The sequence below is a fragment of the Solanum tuberosum genome, unplaced genomic scaffold, assembly GCF_000226075.1.
Source record: "Solanum tuberosum cultivar DM 1-3 516 R44 unplaced genomic scaffold, SolTub_3.0 scf00322, whole genome shotgun sequence".
Classification (NCBI taxonomy): domain Eukaryota; kingdom Viridiplantae; phylum Streptophyta; class Magnoliopsida; order Solanales; family Solanaceae; genus Solanum; species Solanum tuberosum.
In genome coordinates, this window is record NW_006239245.1 from 16011 (window position 1) to 31153 (window position 15143).

General features: G+C 32.7%; 2 protein-coding genes across 2 annotated transcripts; both read left to right on the forward strand.

The window, feature by feature from the left end:
• The first annotated feature begins 943 nt into the window (after window positions 1-943).
• LOC102605688 (uncharacterized) lies at window positions 944-5931 on the forward strand. Its single transcript, XM_006360344.2, has 7 exons — window positions 944-1054; window positions 2644-2919; window positions 3081-3136; window positions 3227-3305; window positions 3393-3531; window positions 5100-5213; window positions 5345-5931. Exons 2-7 carry the CDS (start codon window positions 2750-2752, stop codon window positions 5534-5536), a joined length of 750 nt encoding a protein of 249 aa, XP_006360406.1. The 5' UTR covers window positions 944-1054; window positions 2644-2749; the 3' UTR covers window positions 5537-5931.
• Window positions 5932-8484: 2553 nt separating this feature from the next.
• On the forward strand, window positions 8485-12420 carry LOC102606022 (uncharacterized). Its single transcript, XM_006360345.2, has 3 exons — window positions 8485-8820; window positions 10248-11748; window positions 12152-12420. Exons 1-3 carry the CDS (start codon window positions 8581-8583, stop codon window positions 12166-12168), a joined length of 1758 nt encoding a protein of 585 aa, XP_006360407.1. The 5' UTR covers window positions 8485-8580; the 3' UTR covers window positions 12169-12420.
• Window positions 12421-15143: the final 2723 nt, after the last annotated feature.

The following is a 15143-nucleotide window of genomic DNA, read 5'->3' on the forward strand; positions in this document are numbered from 1 at the left end:
AAATGAAATATAATAATATAAAATAAAAAATAAACTTTTACAAATTTTTAGAATAATAATAATAAAAAAAACTTAAAATAATAGAAGTAAAAAAAATTAAAACAAAAAAATAAAAATAGAAATTAAAAAAATAAATAAAAAGTAATCAGGTGGTAATTACACCATGTAATTACCAGCAATTCACAACCTCTGCCTGTGAATTGTAGAGTGTAATTACCCTTGCCAATTACACCAATTACCTGTTGGCCAAGTAATTACATGTCCTTTCAAACAGGACAAGACAGTATAATTACACCAAATCCAATTACCAGGGTGTCCTTCCAAACAGGCCCTTAAAGTATCATTTTTTTTTAGAGGTATCCTCTTACATATATATACTTTAAGGGACTGCAAATGGTGGATACTCATAAGTTATCCATATGTTATGATGGATAATATGTATTGATCCATATTTAACCCATTTATAAATGAGTCCAGTTGGTAACCATATATTTTAGGGATGACATAAATCTTATTAGTTTAGCAGTTAACTACTTAGATATACTCTAATTTGTAATATTATACATTTTTTTATCAGATTTTGGTGTGTTTCAGATACATGAAGTCAAAATTAGGTGTAATTTGTTTTAGATACATTGTATTTAAGTGAATTCACATGTATTTGAGATACATAACAAATCATGTACGCCTCCCTCCCCATTTTCGCTCGTCTTTCCTCCTATTTTAGTGTATCTGGTAACAAAAACAGATATATCTAGGTGTTTCTTTATCAATAAATAATAGAAAATCCTTAATTTGTGATAAAACACGTAATATTTTTAAAATATAGATAACAATAATATACTCCATATGATAGTGAAGTATTTGCATAGTTTCTCGGATACCCATTTTGTAGACCCGAATATCCGCAAAGTTGCTAAAAAGATTCGTAAATTCGCATAATCTCATAATTTATGCCATTTTTTTCTCCCTAAAATAAATACCCTTTTTTTCTCGATCTCTCTGCTCACAAAAATCTCCTTCTTTACCGCATTGCCACACACCGATCTCACAGGTTCTTTCACTTTCCCTATTTTGCTCATTTCAATTTCAAGATTCCTTTTTTTTTCAAATTTAAAATCGACCCAGGTAACTAATAGTAATGATTTTTTTATTAAAAATTTGATATTTTTATTGTTGAGTTTCATGCTTCAATTACCCCTTTATGATCCTAATTGGAGTCCCACTAAAGAGTGGTTAATTGGGTTTTTATCTAATTTGAGCTTCTAGCTAGCAAGTTTAATGTATTGGGTATTGCATGGATGAATTTTTAAGGATCCATTGATGAACCTTTATGCTCTGATTTGAGGGATTTGATCAGAAATGAAATGGGTTTTGCTTGGAATTTGGGGATATAGTTTTAGGGGTGGGGTGTGGGGGTGTGGGGGTGGTGTGTGTGTGTGTGTTTGTGTGTATGTCTAATTGGCTTTTTTTATGCTTTGAAGAATAAAGTTTTAGCTTCAAAGGAAATTGGTCTGATAACTTAGTTCTTATTTTTAAATCAGTAAAGATATGTGAGTTAATTATAATGCTGAAGCTTGTGGGATAAAGCTTGAATTGTAAGTAAAAAGAGAAAAAAAAGTAGTCTTTTCCCATTTATGTAAGTGCGTTGGTGGACAGAGTTACCTGATTCCTTTGTTGGTGACAGATAGTAGGTACTCGCGCATGCAAGTTGATCCAGACACCATAATTGTTTGAAAAAAGTAATCTTTCTATGGACTTTATTAAACCAAGACATAAACAAGGGAATGGATCATCTTGAAAGGCTCATAAAAGAGTTTTTCAATAGTACATTATTTGATCTTTATTGAGTTATTTCTAGGTCTTGATTCGGAAGGTTCAACTAGTGACTTGAAGTTGATGTCCTTACATTGGAAAAATTCGATCTTTGAGCAATAGCTGAGTTCTTATTGTCATATCTGGACTTTAGGTACATCATTGACATGATGAGATTCTACTGCTATTTATTGGGTTGCAATGTGTAATGGATCCTATTGAGACGGAAAATGGCTAAAAATGATATTAGTTTAACTACTGAAGTTTAATCCAGATCCCAGATCATTCAAAAATCACACTTTTTGAACATCGGAATTCGGATGTGGTTCAATAATGGAAGACACAATACTCAATAAATCGAACTTCTAAAATATCGATATCATATAGTTTCATTAACTTCTGGTACCTACTCCACAGTGCAGAGACAACCAATTCCCCTACAAGATAACACCATCTATATCAGTTGTACAGGTCATAAACCTGGAAACAGTCGAGCTCCTAATTTTTTTGGCAATTAACGGCCGAGCTCCTAATTTCCCCCTCACAATATGAAGTTTTCGAAAGAAATAAACAAGTTAGGGGGTAAATTTTGAATTTGGAGAAGACATGGTGCAAACCAAAGAGGGTGCATGTATATAGAGCATAAAACGCAAATTAGTCGATGATTTTGTAAATAACACCTTCATGAAGCAGTGATTGTGTGGTTTGATGAATCCCTTGGATATATTTCTGATCAATGGAGGATTTCCTTTGCTTAAAAAATCTGTAATATGTACTCTTCATCAATCGAAAACATGAAGTTACAAATGATTCCTTTCCTTGTAACAGAAAATCAAAGGAGTGGTTGGATTACAACCATAACTGGTCAATACCGGTATCTGCATGTATATGCTGGCAATCAGTCATATTCAATTGACTGATTGCCAAATTGCAGATGGGTGCCCAGAGTTCAGTGAAGCCTAAGACAGCCTTGGAGGGTGTGCATGGAGTGCAAGTGGTGCCTCATTCACCATTTGCATTGGAAGAGATAAAACAACATGGGGGCTTACATAAACGGAGCCATGCAAGTTTTCCTGTTGGAACACGACACCACCTAATAGTGCAGTAAGTGAAAATGAGGTTATCTTGGTTGACCTCTGATCATTTGTCTGGAGGTGCTTTTCTATCTTCTATAAGCAATGCAGATGATTGAATTGTCAATTCAGACCCAAAGTTAGGATTAGGGTTGACAAGAATTTGACTCATCATGTTATCTTGTTCACCAGGAGAGTTTGGCAGCAAAGGCCTGGTTGCCTCAGGCCCATCCGTTGCAGTTGCCATGGTAAACATACAAAGAACAATCACTTTATGAACAGTTAGTGTATTATACTGCCTCTACCATGTTTCTAATCTTTTAATTGTTTTCTTTTAGGTGATCGAACCGTTGCTGAAACTATTGCGAATGTGATCACTTCTCTTCCTTTTATTGCTCTTGGACTTCAGGCTCCGAGGTCAGAAATATAATTTGCTAGAGCTGCTTTATGATGACCATGTTTGATTACGCTCATAATTTTTAATTTCTTCTTTCGTTGCTGCAGGAAAAATCTTCATTGCAAACTTTATGCCAATTCATTGATTGGAGTTGGAATTGTCTCCAGTTTGTACCATGCTTCGAGAGGCAAAATAAGACGCTATATGAGATGGGCTGACTACTCAATGATAGCAACAGCAACAGTGGTAATCTTCAGCTGTTCATTTTATATCTTTTCAGGATCTTTTATATTGCCCAGATATTCTAAGATACAATTTTGCTTGGAACATTAATCACACCAGAAATGCTTGCTGAAAATTATATTATTGATCTACCTCATTCATCAACATCAAAAAGAAAAAAGTGCAAAGAATTGGAAAAGGTGTGTGACATTGACGTTGAAATAGCTGGTGAGGTGTGCTGATTGCTGAAATGGTTTTCTTGGTCTCCTTTTTGCTAAATTGTGTGAGAAGTATCTACTCTGCATTTGAAAGTGATGATGATTTGTGTTAGAGTGCTCAAGTTCCTAGAAATACTTTTATTTGGATGCTAATTAAATAGAGCTATACCGGAATGTTAGTACACTACTTGAGAATTGTGTTTTAAGATTTTTTTTTCATCATGAACTTTCAATCAAACAGTACTTTTCCCAAAAAGAAGATGTGTTCTTCTATAAGTCTCAAGTACCTAAAAGAAAATATTAAAAGTAAGCATTACCCTAATGCTTATTCTTATTTTTTCTGTATAGTATTCCTGGATAAATACATGTTTAAATGCAAGCAAGTTGGCCTAGACACCACCGTCATAAAAAAGTATTTTTTTTTAAACAGGTAAATATATTTTTCATTCATAAATAGGGCCAAATTGGTACAAGGGGTATACCAAAAGGTAAAGCATCTACAAAAAAATGTCATTTTCTACAAACTCCACCCATTTGTGTGCACCAAAAGAAACAGAGACTATTCCTAACTGAGAGAAACTCAACTCCACTCCTTCAAAAGCTCTCCTATTTCTCTCTATCCAAACAATCCACATTAACGCAAGCGGAACCATGTTATAGACAACCTTCCGCTTTCTTAGATATTCCGTTGTCAAAGTCACCCCTCTAGCGGTTAACCAAGTAAAAAACACACCTTCCTCTGCACCTTTGATATCCATATTACGTTACAAGGGAAAATATGGTCCTTCCTAACCAAAAGTTTTGACTCAGTTATCAATCTTTGAAACACAGACACTATCCAATCTTGGAATTCTCTTTTAAATCTCAAGTCCCAAAAAGACTCCACCTTGTGTCCCCCCATTATGTTGTATTGTTGAGTCTCTTTGGCAAGATGTTCTCTACACCCTCTGAAATTCATCTTTCAATAATATTTCCCCACAAACAGTATGTCCCCAAAAAGTTACTCTCCTTCCGTCTCCGATAAGAAAAAGTGGTGGCCAAGAATTATAGCCTATTGGTACTGGTTAGAGTCTACCTCATAATAAGTGTGGATCAATTATAACTGTCCCTCTTCGCCTTCCCTTTTATTTATCAAACATAAGCAAAATAGTTTGGTGATTTTTTCTCATATAAGTCCTTGGTGGAAAAGTTTCTAGTATCTAGTGGAGGTAACAAGTACCTGGTGGATTAATAAAGAACGTACAAACTGTCATCCGTATCCAGAAAGTCTACAGATGGGGAAAGGGGTAGATCTGTGGGTGCTTTTCAACAGGTGGTTCTATGAAATTTAATAGCTTTAAAAGAAGCTAACTTAACTGCTGACTTTTTTTGCAGTGTCTATCAAGGGCACTTAGAAATGAGAATCCAAAATTGCTGATGGCAGCATCTGCAGTCCTCTTACCAATCCAACCTTTGATGGTTTCTGCTGTGCACACTGGAATGATGGAGGTAGATATCTGATTCTGAATGCTCGAATGAACTGAATTACACTACCATTTTAATCTCTTCTACGTAGCTCTTCCCTCGTCTGCAAAGAATATGATTTAATGGACTGTCTTCACTCTTTTTTTTTCATTTAGGTTGCATTTGCCAAAAGAGCACTTCAAGATCCGGATCTAAGGATGAGTCACAATGTGCACAAAATGTCATCATTGCTAGGGGGTGCTCTTTTCATAGCTGATGATGTCTTTCCTGAAACACCTTTCTTGCATGCTGGTTGGCATCTTGCTGCTGCTGTTGGGGTGAGCACTTGCAATAAGCTTCTTGAGTAGGTCGCTATTATTCCAATATAATTCCTGCCAAATTTGTCGAAACCACTTGCCATTGCCTGCAAAGATTTTCCATTTATTGAAACAAGAAGTGAAAAAGAACACACTGCAATCTTGGCTCAGTCTTGTAATTCAATGGTCTATCCTTATTACTATTCATTGTAGTGTTTATTGGTTTAGAGAAGTAGTGATAGACTGATAGGTATCTGTTATAGCTATGTGCTGTAGAACGATGGCAATTAGCGTTGCTTTTTATTATGATGCCAGTGTGAAACATTGTTTGCAGAATATGATTGTTCTTCAGTCTTGTGCTGAATGTCTAGTATTCTTGCAGACAACATCTTAACATATGGACTGAGTTTTCATGTGAATAATGTTGAATGCTGCAGTTTGTCTTAGATATGTTATTGAGAGTGTCTTGAATTCGTTTGTGCACCATTTGTTGTTAAAGTGCTTGTGTGGGCAGACTCTAGGACAATTTTTGTTGACAAATTTGCTCCGTCACCTGAGAATGGCCATACACCAATAACCTGGTGGGAGGTGGCAAGTATCTCATGGATTTCTTCTTCCATACGAAAAAGATTGACATCCACAACTTCCATCATAGTTGTTGGAAATATTCGCCTTATCGACTCTCTCATGCCAAGATTTTTACTGAATATCTCTTCATCTGGTTTTCTTTTTGCCAAAACATCCATTAGCATGATGCCATAGCTATAAACATCACCATTAGTGGACACTATTATCTCCGAGCCATATTCTTAAAAGAACAAAATTAAAAAGAATTACTCATCTAATACAATAGTACTTAATAAATAGGTAATACCAAAAACACTTGTGTGAAAACAAAAGAAAAAAGGGTATTTTTTTCAATATACAAGTGAAATAGAAAAAAGAGTGCAATATATCGTTAATTGGTACATATTTTTAGGAACATACATTTTAAGAACATACCTTGGGTTGAAAATTATGTCTTTTTTGGCCAAGGGTCTGAGTTATGCATATGTTAATATACTAGGTGTACATGGCCGAATCGGTTCGGATTTTTCAAATATCAAACCAAGCCATTTATGTTCAGTTTTTAAATATATAAATTAAATAAAACTAATAAAACTCGAATTTTTCAACTTCTGTTTTTTCGGAGGTATTCGGGTTTTTTCAAATTTTTTTGACAAAGTATTCATACGAACATAAAATTAACTTTCACTTCAATTATTTCTTTAGTCCTATCAAAATACAATTATCTAAGGTATTTTATAAGAAAATAATACATAATATGAGATGAGTGATGACACAATATTATTTAACAAAAAATAAATAATGAAATCACATAAAATAAATAGTGCAAATTAATTAGTATTTTGCTAATTTTGAACTTTTCTTTTACTAGATTAGGCTGAACAGGAGGTGGGCTTTGGGCCTTAACCCATCAGCTTTTTTGTTTGTGTTTTTTATTATTTTGAGCACTAAATTTTGAGCCCTTTGGCTCTTTTTGACCAAAAAATAACATAAAAAAATATGTAACAAAAAATATTGTAGATTAATAAGTCATAATAAAAATGGTCATAATTTAAAAGTACTAAATCATGCTAAAATTAGTCTACTAAGTATTAACTATATGACTAAATATTTTTTAAAAACAACTAAAATTAGGTTATGTATTTAGTTGTCTAAATTAATGTAAATCTAAAGAACAAATATTCAACATTAGTGTTGAATTGATTTTTTTTTGTTAGCATTAATATCAATTTGATTTTGATTTGAGCTTTATTACCGTTACTAATATTTATGGACTATAATATTTATTGGGTCATTTAAAATTTTAAGTTTCAAAGTTGAAATAATATAGTATTTTGAGATAAAAACAATGAAACAATATAAGAAATATTTATAAATTATATCAAAATAAATACTTTTATGTATAAAATAAATTTTAAAAATTACTTATGTAATGTCATGTTGATTTGGTCTCGAGTTGATTTTTTTTAGTTAAAACCAAACCAACCCCAGTATAGTCAGATTTTTTTCAATACCAAATTACTAGTCAATTTTTTTTTCTCTCGATTTGACTCAACTTATGATTTGATTGATTTATTTGAGCGCGAAAATAAGAAATAATTTTGGATTTTTTCTAAAATGGAAAAACACACATTAGTTGATACATAATTTTAGGAACATACCTTTTGGATGTTGATGGCGTTGACTGATTTCACAGTTTGCGTGATATTGACGAATAATATATTTTGGTATGTGTTTTTAGAAATATACCTTTTTTGTACATTGTATTGAAAATTATGCCTTTTTAGCCGGACCGAGTTATGCATTGGTCAACACTTTTAGGGACATATCTTTTTGATGTTGACGACGTTAAGAAATTTCACAGTTTGCAGGACAATTTATTTTGATACATAATTTTAGGAAAAATACGTTTTTGGTGTTTTGGATTAAAAATTATTCCTTTTTTAGCCACGGGCTGAATTATGCATAAGTCAACGTATTTGAGCTTTTCTAAAAAAGGAAAAACACAAACACTAACCGATACATAATTTTAGAAAAATATCTTTATGATGTTGACGACGTTAACAAATTCCACAATTCGAATTACATTGACGTATACTCCATTTTAGTACATGTCTTTTATAAACATACACTTTTGGTGTATTAAATAAAAAATTATGCTCTTTTAGCCAGTTATGCATATGTCAACACATCTAAGCCTAAAAATTAAAAAAAGAAACAATCTTAAATCTTCTTTTAAAAAAATTACATACACAATAAGTAGAAACATATATTTTTTTAATATTAACGACGTTAACAGATTTCACCGTTTACGAATATTAACAAATAATCCTTTTTGGTACACATTTTTGACCATATCTTTTTAGTATATATTGGATTGAAAATTATTCCTTTTTAAGCACTAGACTCATACTATAAATATGTCAAACACATCTAAACCCAATAATTAAAAAAAAATCCTAATTTTCTTAATAAACTCTCTAAACAGAATTTCTGAAAACTTCTCCAAACAGGGAATACCAGCAGTTATGAATCCATCAACACATCAAAATGGTGGCCAAAACCCTAATGTGCTGCAGCAGCAGAAGGAGAAGATGAAGCAGAAGAAGGAGCAGATGTCAATGAAGAAGTTGAGAGAAGCAGTCTTCAATTTGGCCAACAGTGAACCAAATGTGCGATTATCAGAGAAGCAAAAAGTAGCTCTTCAACAACGCATTTCACAATTCTTCTCTCGTCTTACTACTCCTGATCATCCTCCGTATGCTTGGGTAACTCATCTCTTTGTATAAAGTTTTCATCTTTCATTATAATTGAATTTATTTGTTTTTTGGTTTTCCATCCCGATGTTTGGTACTTGCATTGGAGTTCGAGTAATTTGAATTTGAATTTGCATTGGTAGGCCCCACTCAAGGTTTCGAACAAAGACTTCTGGTTAAGGGTGGAGTAGTCTGGTGGTGGTATTATAATTGAATTTATTTGTTTTTTGGTTTTTTGCATTGGAGTTCGAGTAATTTGGATTCGTATTGGTAGGCCCCATTCAGGGATTTCGAATAGAGATCATTGATTTAGGGAGGAACAGTCTCATTCACTGCACCACTCGGTATTATAATTGAATTGTATGAAATTTTATTTCGCCAATAAGTTGTTTTTTGAAAGAAAAAAAAATTAGGGTTGATACTTGATTGTAGTTTATCATGTGGGTTTGTTGTCGGAAACCGTCTCTCTACCTCCACGAGGTAGTGGTAAGGAATGCGGGTTGATACTTGATTGTAGTTTATCATGTGGTATGTTGTCGGAAACCGTCTCTCTACCTCCACGAGGTATTGGTAAGGCATGTGGGTTGATACTTGATTGTAGTTTATCATGTGGTCTGTTGTTGGAAACCATCTCTCTACCTCCACGAGGTAGTGGTAAGGCATGCATACACTCTACACTTCTCAGACTCCACTTGTGGGATTTTATTGGGTATGTTGTTGTTGTTTGGTTACTCATGTCTTCATGTAAATTTTGTATCTTTAATTGTTGTAAGTGATTTGTACAAACATAAATCTTTTTTTTTTTTGAAAAAGAATGGAGGGGGCTGTTGAGAATGTGGCCTAAGATTTTTTAGTAGCAAATCGAAGTATGAGGGAAGTTTTATTTATTGGGATTTCTGGGAAAAAATGGATTCTTGGATTATAGTTTTCGTTTTGGCTACTTATGAAGTTAGCCTTCCTATATGTGTGTGTGTATATGAGTTTAAAGAGCAGGGAATTTCTTCTGTGATTATGTGATGGGGCCTTTTGAATTAAATTATTGAGTACTAAATATTCTTTTGAAAAATGAAATATTTGTTCGATTTTTTGTTAATATGTGTTTGTCAGATTCTTGTCGATTCTGTTAATTTTGTGTTATTGATTTCATATGTATCGAGGGAAACATGAGATTGCTTTTGTTATTATAATGTTAATACCGTCCCCAGATACTTGCCAAAAAAGATTTGGTTTTGGAAGTTCTTTTCTTAATAAGAGCTTGAGTAATCGAAGTAGCAATTTGAAATCAGACCTCAGAGACTTGATTAGCTATTTCTCTTTTTTCCGACATCACTTTAGGAGTAACAGTGAATAGTTTTGAAATCTTGTTATTTGGATTTTTTCAAGTTTCCATATAGTTGAAGTGAGTTTATGGTCTAATCGAATGTTTTCTTTTGTTATAGATGATTGAAAAGGCCTTGCAAGAATTGAAGGAAAAAGGGGGTTCCAGTGAAGACTCAATATCTGAGTTTATTATGAAAGAACATGCCAGTTTGCCATATGCTCATATGACTATGCTGAAACATCATCTACAGAAAATGACTGAAAAGGGAGAAATCCGTATGATTGGAGGACGGTTTTTGCTTCCTGGTGATTGCGAAAGCGTGGTTCCAAAGAAAAAAAGAAAGAGGAAGAAAAAGGGGAAGTCGGTTATTAAAAAAAAGCAGTCGGGGCAGAAGGAAAAGGAGGAAAAGCATGATGATGTGGAAGTTGTTGGAGAACAGAAGGATTTGGATGAACAACAAAATGATGTCACTGTTGATGAAAATCGTGGGCAAGAAAATCAAATACATGAAGAATATTTGGAGTCGAATGAGCATCGTAATGCACCGAGCACAGATAAAGAAGATGGGCAATTAAGTGACCAGAAAAATTCTGTAACTGGAAATAAAGTTGTTTGTGGAAGAGTTCTAAGGAGTACAATACATAAGCAGAAAGGGAAAGAACAACTTGATTTTACTGGAGGATCACTGCAATCCTCCATTGCTGCTGAGAGTGCTATAGGTTGTAATTCGGAGTTGCAGCTATCGCAGCTTAGTCTCAGCACAGTTGAGGAAACAGCTGATATTAGTAACTTATATCCACAAGAAATTCTGGAAAATGAACAACCTGGTGATGACCTGCCTCTACTTTTAAGTCCTGAAGTACCTCCAGGTTTTGAGCTTGTGGTGGTGGAGGATGCCACAGAAAATAAAGCACATACCTCTTCGTCAGTAGGTTTGGATTTACCAAAAGAAGACCATGTTATGCCTCAGAGTTCTGACAAACCTAGTGAAGAGGAGGCTGTTGTTGAGGATCTGTTGAAGACTAAGAAGCAGAAAAAGAAGCACCATGGCTGGCAGCAAACAAATAGGCCAATGACCAGGGCGCTAGCGAAAGGAACAGTAACTTTAAATGAACAGCCTAGGTCAGGTAGAAACAGAAAACAATTACAGTTAGCTATGGAGAGCTCATCAGATCGTGCACAAAGACAACTGAAGCGCTGGAGCAAAAGCCCGGTTGAACCTAAATCAGTAATTACCTCTAAACTGAAACAATTGGCATTGTGTGACTCAGCGGATCAACAGTTAGTACTTATGGAAGAGCCTTTAAGCTTCTCTAAACCATTATGTATCTCAGCGGATCAACATGTAGTACAGATGGAAGAGCCATTGGCATTGGCAATAAGTGAGGAGGCATTGATTTTGACTGATCCTCAACAAGAGGTGCAATTGAAGCAGCCAAAAGTTAAGCGTCGTGGGAGGTCTCTCAAGGGCAAGGAGGATGTGGCTGATCCAGATACTACACTTTTGAAGGATGTAGGATCATCCAAGAAGCTAACAAAGAAACAAACTCATCGAGGTGTAGGAATGCACAGTAAAGTGAGCATTGCAGTTCCTTCATTCTCTCTTATGACGACAAAAGGTATAAATATACCCCAGAAGCTCAAATGTTAGTAAATAATTGCTTGTATTTTCTCTCATGTTTTCAAACTTGGCCCCGTAAAATAGAGGTACAATATAGTAATTTGAACTAATATCTTGACTGACATAGTTATTTGAAAGAAGCTATAACATTGCTTACTAATTGCTCGCAGCTCTAATTTCTTCGAAGTTTTCTCTATATAGTAGAGGTTATGACAGAGTAATCCAGCAATGAAGTACTATAATATGTGAAAAGGAAGTTCGTATTGACTTTATTTCTCCACTTTGTTTGGGATTGACGTGTAGTTGATTGATTGATATTGGCTCGTCTAATCTGATACTTGAGTTCCATGTCTATTCAAGGAATTCAACTAACTATAACCAAATCTATCTGAGCTTTGCAGGTCTATACTTAAGTTAGGGTGTATATGAAGAAATTATTGGTGGAAACACGAATCCAGATTAGTCGGGTTGGTGAGTAGCAGATACCGGATGGTTATACCAAAAGGCGAAGTGTATATGAAGCTCTCTCTTGGATATGTTTTATTTCTCAAATTGGAATTTCAGTTAGCATATTTTAGTTTTATCAGAATCAGGACCTTTTCTTCATATGTAAAGGCCAGATTTATTTCTTTCAGTTATTGTTTTGTTTAAAACTTGGATTTCTTATAATATGGTCTTCTTGAGATATTGCCCTGTTCATATTTCATTTGTGGAACATCTTTCCATTTTTGCTTTTATATTTTTCAATATTTAAGGATCGTTTGGCTAGAACAAGTTATCTCAGGATAAGTTATTACACCATATATAAAGGATAACTTATCCCACCATTAAGGTATAAATAGTGTATAAATAATCTCAAGATTATCGAATATCTCCAACTAAACACAGTATAAAGTAATCCTACATTTTAACCAGAAATAATTATACTAATACCTCACACCAAATGACTACAATAGGAAATAGCTAAGAAATATACAATACCAAATGATTGAGACATTTCAACCAAGTATAGCAAAGGGGAGATTTCATGATGTCCTATTGAACTATTTTTTCTTTTTTCTAAATTAAATGCAGTTCAGTGGTGTGTGGTTATGGATGTGGCATCTTTTCTTTTTTTGTTATGATGTTTGATATTTATTTTGAAGTTCGATTTAATTTAGATTCACATTCTCTAATAAGGCAATTTCATAATTAAAGATTCAAACACAAGATTTATAATTAAGAATGAAAATACTTATTTCCTTTGTGTTTTCATAAAAAGCTAGATCACGAAGATTCGAAGAAATATTTATAAAAAAGAGTTAATGATAAAAAACACGTGAAGTATTATTTTGTTTACAAGTTTTTTACTTGAACTATCAAGTGTTCGCGTTTTAAAAAAATCTAAATTATCATCATCTATTTGTCAAAATACACCTTAATTAGTATCTGATGGTGCATGGGGTAGACTCTTTTTTTCTGTTTAAAATGGTACTACACATTGATAATGAAAATTTAACCAAAACAAAAATAGTTGTCAAAATATACCTGAATTATCATTTTTTGCGAGTTTCTTATCTGATCTATTAGATGTATGGGTTTCCTAACCATTAGGTGTATGAGTTTCCTACCTGAACTATCACCAACTATTTATCAAATACACCTCGAAATTAATGAGTCAGCTATCATGTGGATGAGATTTTATGAGCAAATTAAGTTGTTGCGCTTTGTTTTTACAATTGTATTCAAAATTTGGACTAGTCAGCTTTGAGGTTGTTTCGGTAAATAGTTAATAATAGTTCAGATGAAAAATGCGAACACGTGATAATTCATGTATGAAACTCGAAATAAAAAAGATACTTCAAGTTTTTTTTATATCCCGTTATCTCTTTATAAAAATGTATTAAATTAATACACAATGGATTTATTATTTACTTATTAGATTACTTCTTAGTTCTTACCTACATTTTATTTTATTTTTGGGTAAAAAGCTCAACTTGGTATTTGGTCAAAGCTTATTCCAGTTTTTTCTAATTCATTTAATTATTAAAAAAAATTAAGTTGATTAAGCTCAACTTTTTTGACTGAACATGTCAGGCTGGATTCAATTAAGTCGTGTGATTATCAATTTTAAATAAAATTATTCTTTTGGGTTCAAGTATGAAGCAATTTATTGGGTGGATATGGAAAATATTTTTTTATGAAAAATATCTTTAAGTAAATAAGTGGGTTTTTTTGGTTAGATATGTAAATAAAAAATATTATTTTAAATATTCGTAAAGACAAAATAAATTATTAAATAATAATTAAAATGAAAAATAAAAATAAAATAACAACACGATTACACTAAATTATTCATGACATAATTACATAACGACGGATTTAAGCCATCATGTATATTTTTGTCTTTGTTTTAAATTAATACAACACATTTTTTTTGTGCGATAAGCAAATTAGGGAACAAGTCTACATGAATTATAGGACCCACAAACTTTAATGCTGAATTAGAAAAGGTTGACAAGTTGGATGGGCTAATTATGTATTAGCCTTTTAATTTTAGTTTGGATTCACACTATATAAAAAGTACTTATTACGCTAAATTTATTTTTATTTTTTTAGTCTTAATATATTTAATACATTTTAATTGGAATTTGTTTTTCAAAATTTACGGTTGAATAGATAATATGATAACTAATTATATAGTTATAAATCATTTTTCATTAACAAAAAAATGTGAACTAAAAGTTTACTTTTTTAAAAAACATATAAAAAGATATTATTCTTCTAAAATAATTTAAAAAGAAATATATATTATAGCAATTGGAACAAAGAAAGTGGAGTATAAATTATTAGATTTAGATATGGCCTATCATTAACATACTTTTTGTGTTACATCAACAATTAGTGGATAATGACGTTACTTTTGAACAAATCTACGTAGGTCATAGATTAGGACCCCCACAATTTTTAATGCCTAATTGTCAAATGTAGACAAGTTGGATGAACTAACGATAACAACAACATATTTGGTAAATCCTATAAAGTGGTTAGGAAAGAGAGTAAAATACGTGCACATCTTATTTCGATTTGTTATTTTGTAGAGGTAGAAAAGTTGCTTTCAAAAGACCATCAGTTCAAGTGAAACATATCAAATATTGATGAAAAGAAAAATGACTATGAAAAAATATGATAACTAATAGAAAAACAGTGCAGAACAAACATACAAGAAATAATAGCATTAACAAAATAGTGTGATCACTTAAACATAATAAACAATAGATGATAACAAATAACAAAAGCAAGAAACTATATGAATAAGGCTAATACTACCACCAGTTCTAATCCCATTGAATAATAAGACAACACTCGACTACTAATTTTTTTTACCTTAATTGATTATCGACCTCCATATTC

Bases quoted from the DNA above. Each gene is read 5' to 3' on its own strand.
- LOC102605688 (XM_006360344.2), top strand. From the start codon at position 2,750: ATGGGTGCCCAGAGTTCAGTGAAGCCTAAGACAGCCTTGGAGGGTGTG. The intron at 3,306-3,392 runs GTCAGAAATATA...TCGTTGCTGCAG, and splicing joins CTTGGACTTCAGGCTCCGAG to GAAAAATCTTCATTGCAAAC. The intron at 5,214-5,344 runs GTAGATATCTGA...TTTTTCATTTAG, and splicing joins TGCACACTGGAATGATGGAG to GTTGCATTTGCCAAAAGAGC.
- LOC102606022 (XM_006360345.2), top strand. From the start codon at position 8,581: ATGAATCCATCAACACATCAAAATGGTGGCCAAAACCCTAATGTGCTG. The intron at 8,821-10,247 runs GTAACTCATCTC...CTTTTGTTATAG, and splicing joins ATCATCCTCCGTATGCTTGG to ATGATTGAAAAGGCCTTGCA.